Genomic DNA, 5,854 nt, shown 5'->3' with positions numbered 1-5,854 from the left:
AAAAATCAAAAGGTTTCTCACAATCTTAATTGTCATTTTACTGTGATAGTGTAAAGGCTGGCAAATAGCAACAAATCTATCATAGGCCATGATGCCGAGGAGAGTCTGCTCACATGACGCATAGGTGTAAATAACATACATCTGAATGAAACATAATGGACGTGAGATCAAATGAGTGTCAGACAGAATGTCCATCAGAAACCTGGGGAAGAAGCCAGCTGAGCCGTACAGAGAGTTAAAACACAGACTGCAGATAAAAATATACATGGGCTGATGCAGAGACTTCTCAAGACAGACTGTCAGAATAATGACAATGTTAGCAGAGACAATAGTCATGTAGAGCAAAAGACACAGACTGAAGAACAGATATCTGAGGGGCCCAAAGTCTGCAAACAGAGTGAACTGAAAATACAAAGGATTCAGGCTGTTGTTGCTCTTCATGTCTGCACAACAGCAGAGCTGGAAGACGAGAAGTGAAAACAGATTTGAGATACAGTAAATGGGATTAAAATATTTCAGCAAAATGTTCTATTTCAACACTTTAAGAAGACACAAAACATACAATAGACTTGCCTGAAGTTGCATAAACTGCACATTTCTAACAATGTCTGATAATATTCTGCATAACCAATACATTTGAGATAGTTAAAAAAGACGTTCAAAAAATAGACATGGGTGGAAAAAGGTCTGAGTCACATGAACTAATTCAACACACAACTTCACAGTTGTCAATCAACGATATGTCAGCTCAATGAAGAAGAGATGTGTCCAGGTTATCAAGGCACAAAGATCACATAGATTCAAACTGTCCTTTTCCACAAGTGAAAACTTTGCAATTTCAATCAGCCTGTCTAAAAAGCTTTCACTTTTAATGGAAGTTTTGTGTCCTCTGATAGCTGAGATATCAGAACATATATCAGACAACAGAATATACTGTATATAGTGTTTATGTAATTCATGTGGTCTTTCCAGCTACTACATTCAAGAAGATCTTAAGAAAACAGTCTACAGCAGACTGAGGCAGCAGCTGCACTTTTATCCTGTTTTGCTGTCACACTGAGAGCAGCAACCTGTTCACACAGGGTCCAAAGGGAGGCATGGTGTCTCACACACTGACTACATGCACATACTGGATCAGTATACCCAAGCACTGACTTCCAAGGCCAGAGATATACTTGCTTTTGTACTTGCGTAGACAAGTCAAGTCAGCTTTATTGTCAATTCTGCAATATGTGCCAGACATACAGAGGAACTGAAAATAAGTTTCACTCCGACCCACGATGCAATAAGAACACGTACAACAAGTATAATATAAAAAAAGATCCATCCATCCATCCATCTTCATCCGCTTATCCGGGGTCGGGTCGCGGGGGTAGCAGCTCCAGCAGGGGACCCCAAACTTCCCTTTCCCGGGCCACATTAACCAGCTCCGACTGGGGGATCCCGAGGCGTTCCCAGGCCAGGTTAGAGATATAATCCCTCCACCTAGTCCTGGGTCTCCCCCGAGGCCTCCTCCCAGCTGGACGTGCCTGGAACACCTCCCTAGGGAGGCGCCCAGGAGGCATTCTTACCAGATGCCCGAACCCCCTCAACTGGTTCCTTTCGACGCAAAGGAGCAGCGGCTCTACTCCGAGCTCCTCACGGATAACTGAGCTTCTCACCCTATCTCTAAGGGAGACGCCAGCTACCCTCCTGAGGAAACCCATTTCGGCCGCTTGTACCCTGGATCTTGTTCTTTCGGCCAGCCTTCATGACCATAGGTGAGGGTAGGAACAAAAACTGACCGGTACATTGAGAGCTTTGTCTTCTGGCTCAGCTCTCTTTTCGTCTCAACGGTGCGATAAATTGAATGTAATACCGCACCTGCTGTGCCGATTCTCCGACCAATCTCCCGCTCCATTGTCCCCTCACTCGCGAACAAGACCCCAAGGTACTTGAACTCCTTCACTTGGGGTAAGGACTCATTCCCTACCTGGAGAAGGCACTCCATCGGTTTCCTGCTGAGAACCATGGCCTCCGATTTAGAGGTGCTGATCCTCATCCCAGCCGCTTCACACTCGGCTGCGAACCGATCCAGTGAGTGCTGAAGGTCACAGGCCGATGATGCCATCAGGACCACATCATCTGCAAAAAGCAGCGATGAGATCCCCAGCCCACCGAACTGCAACCCCTCTCCACCCCGACTACGCCTCGATATCCTGTCCATAAATACTACAAACAGGATTGGTGACAAAGCGCAGCCCTGGCGGAGGCCAACTCTCACCTGAAACGAGTCCGACTTACTGCCGAGAACCCGGACACAGCTCTCGCTTTGGTCGTACAGAGTGGATGGCCCTGAGAAGGGACCCCCTCACCCCGTACTCCCGCAGCACCTCCCACAGTATCTCCCGGGGCACCCGGTCATACGCCTTCTCCAGATCCACAAAACACATGTAGACTGGTTGGGCATACTCCCAGGCTCCCTCCAGGATCCTTGCGAGTAAAGATCTGGTCCGTTGTTCCACGACCAGGACGGAATCCGCATTGTTCCTCTTCAACCTGAGATTCGACTATCGACCGAACCCTCCTTTCCAGCACCTTGGAGTAGACTTTACCGGGAGGCTGAGAAGTGTGATACCCCTGTAGTGGCACACACCCTCTGGTCCCCCCTTTTTTAAAAGGGAACCACCACCCCGGTCTGCCACTCCTTAGGCACCGTCCCAGACTTCCACGCAATGTTGAAGGCGTGTCAACCAAGACAACCCCTCCACACCCAGAGCTTTAAGCATTTCTGGACGGATCTCATCAATTCCTGGGGCTTTGCCACTGTGGAGTTGTTTAACTACCTCAGCAACCTCCACCAGGGAAATTGATGCCAATCCCCCCCCTCATCCTCCAGCTCTGCCTCTACCATAGAGGGCGTATTAGTCGGCTTTAGGAGTTCCTCAAAGTGCTCCTTCCACCGCCCTATTACCTCCTCAGTTGAGGTCAACAGCGTCCCATCCTTACTGTACACAGCTTGGATGGTTCCCCGCTTCCCCCCTCCTGAGGTGGCGAACAGTTTTCCAGAAGTACCTTGGTGCCGACCGAAAGTCCTTCTCCATGTCTTCTCGAACTTCTCCCACACACGCTGCTTTGCCTCTTTCACGGCAGAGGCTGCAGCCCTTCGGGCCCTTCGGTACCTTGCAACTGCCTCCGGAGTCGTCTGGGATAACATATCCCGGAAAGACTCCTTCTTCAATCGGACGGCTTCCCTGACCACCGGTGTCCACCACGGTGTTCGTGGGTTACCGCCCCTTGAGGCACCTAAGACCCTAAGACCACAGCTCCTCACCGCAGCTTCAGCAATGGAAACTTTGAACATTGTCCACTCGGGTTCAATGCCCCCAGCCTCCACAGGGATGCACGAAAAGCTCCGCCGGAGGTGTGAGTTGAAAGTCTGTCGGACAGGGGCCTCCTCCAGACGTTCCCAATTTACCCGCACTACCCGTTTGGGCTTACCAGGTCTGTCCAGAGTATTCCCCCACCCCCTGACCCAACTCACCACCAGATGGTGATCGGTTGACAGCTCCGCCCCTCTCTTCACCCGAGTGTCCAAAACATATGGCCTCAGATCAAATGAAACGATTATAAAATCGATCATTGACCTTTGGCCTAGGGTGCTCTGGTACCAAGTACACTTATGAGCATCCCTATGTTCGAACATGGTGTTCGTTATAGACAATCCATGACTAGCACAGAAGTCCAACAACAAACAACCACTCTGGTTTAGATCAGGGAGGCCGTTCCTCCCAATCACGCCTCTCCATGTGTCTCCATCATTACACACGTGCGCGTTGAAGTCCCGCAGCAGAACTATGGAGTCCCCGACTAGAGCCCCATGCAGGACTCCACTCAAGGTCTCCAAGACGGCCGAATACTCTGAACTCTTGTTTGGTGCATATGCATAAACAACAGTCAGAGTTTTCCCCCCCACAACCCGCAGGCGTAGGGAGGCGACCCTCTCGTCCACCGGGTTAAACTCCAACGTAGCGGGGCTCAGCCGGGGGCTTGTGAGTATCCCCACACCCGCCCGGCGCCTCACACCCTGGGCAACTCCGGAGAAGAAAAGAGTCCAACCCCTATCCAGGAGTATGGTTCCAGAACCAAGACTGTGCGTAGAAGTAAGCCCCACCAGATCTAACCGGTAGCGCTCCACCTCCCGCACAAGTTCCGGCTCCTTCCCCCACAGAGAGGTGACATTCCACGTCCCCAGAGCCAGCCTCTGCTGCCCGGGTCTGGTCCGTCGAGGCCCCTGACCTTCACTGCCACCCATGTGGCAGCGCACCCGACCCCAGCGGTTCCTCCCACAGGTGGTGAGCCCATGGGATGGAGAGATGTCCGCCACGTAGCTTTTTCGGGCTGTGCCTGGCCGGGCTCCGTGGCAAAACCGGCCACCAGACGCTCGCTGACGAGCCCTCCATCTGGGCCTGGCTCCAGACGGGGGCCCCGGGCTTCCTTCGGGCAGGGTCACTTCATCCCTTCCTCGATTTTTAGAGAAAAAAAAGATATTGAAAAAAATATCTTGAAGAGATATTGAAGATAAAGATATTGAAATGTGCAATATAAAACGAAGAGTTCCTGAAGGTCTTTTTTATAAAGTGGCCAGTGCTAATCCTGATGACGGGAGGGGGTTCAGAGCAGAGTTCTTGGGGGCAGAGGGGTGGGGAGGGAGAGAGAGGAGCTTCCTGTCTGTGGTCCGCCCGCCTCACTGTATCCCCTGTTGCAATGCAAGAAAGAGTTAAAGCTGAACTTAAACACATGCAGTCTGGGGAATGAAGCTGTTCAGCAGTCTGGTGGAACAGGTTGGATGCTCCTGTACCTTCTCCCAGATGGCAGGAGGCTGAAGAGGCTAATTGAGGGGTGGCTTAGGTAGAACAACAGCCTGACTCAGAGAAGCGTTGAAGATGTCCGTGAAGACATTTTTGAGCTCCTCTGCACAGTCTTTAGCACACGACCAGAGATGTCTGGACCTGCAGCCTTGTGGGTGTTGATCTTGGAGAGGGTTCTTTCACGCTGGCTGCAGTCAGGCACAGAGCTTGGTTGTGGGGAGAGGGGGTGGTTTTCTGTCGGGGCGTGCTGTTGTGTGCTTCAAACCTGGCAAAGAAGCTGTTGTGGTCGAGATGCAGATGAGTGTTGCTGGTCTGGATACCACGCCACAGGCTCCATGTGTCTCTGCTATCTTTAAATTGTAATTGTTATTTTTTGGTGTAGCTGAATTTGGCTAACCTGATGCCACGAGACAGGTTGGCCCTTGCTGTTCTCAGACCAGCTGCGTCCCCAGCTCTGAAGGCAGAAATTCTGGCTCTCAATAGCCTGTGGACCTCTCCTGTCAGCCATGGCTTCTGGTTAGCCCAGGTTGTGATGGTTCGGATGGTGGTTTGTTCGGGTTTAACCTGAGATTGACTTCCCATGCCATTTCGAGCACCTTTCTCAAGTTGGCATCGTGGTCGGCCTCCTATGATGATGTCATCAATGATGACTGAGCAGGGGTAACCCGCAAACAGTTGTTCCATGGAGCGCTGGAATACTTCACTTGTGGAATTTATCCTGAAGGGCAGCCTTAGAAATCTGTAGCATCCAAATGGAGTGCTGAATGTGGTCAACAGTGACGATTTCTTGTCGAGACGTATCTGCCAGAAAGAGTTCTTGGCATCCAGGACAGAAAACACTGTTGCCCCGGACATTTGCGTTGCCACCTCTTCGACGCTGCACATTGGGTGATGGGGTCTTTTCAGTGTGGTGTTGAGGTCTTTGGGGTTGATACTTGCTTATCCCTTTTATGTGATGCTACCATGGACAACACCCAGTCGTTGATTCTGTGACTGGTGTTATG

General features: G+C 50.9%; 1 protein-coding gene across 1 annotated transcript in view; it reads right to left on the bottom strand.

Annotated features, from left to right (window-relative positions):
* The window catches only part of LOC144525896 (olfactory receptor 13F1-like), a 10,829-nt gene extending 10,388 nt beyond the window's left edge, over positions 1 to 441 (bottom strand). Inside the window, exon 1 of the mRNA XM_078262955.1 lies at positions 114 to 441. Within this exon, the coding sequence (XP_078119081.1) occupies positions 114 to 441 (328 nt within the window). The remainder of the gene's footprint in view (positions 1 to 113) is intronic.
* Positions 442 to 5,854: the final 5,413 nt, after the last annotated feature.

This window comes from Sander vitreus, chromosome 11 (genome assembly GCF_031162955.1).
Source record: "Sander vitreus isolate 19-12246 chromosome 11, sanVit1, whole genome shotgun sequence".
NCBI lineage: Eukaryota > Metazoa > Chordata > Actinopteri > Perciformes > Percidae > Sander > Sander vitreus.
Note: the sequence above shows the minus strand (reverse complement) of the source record. Positions and strands in the feature narration are given on the sequence as shown.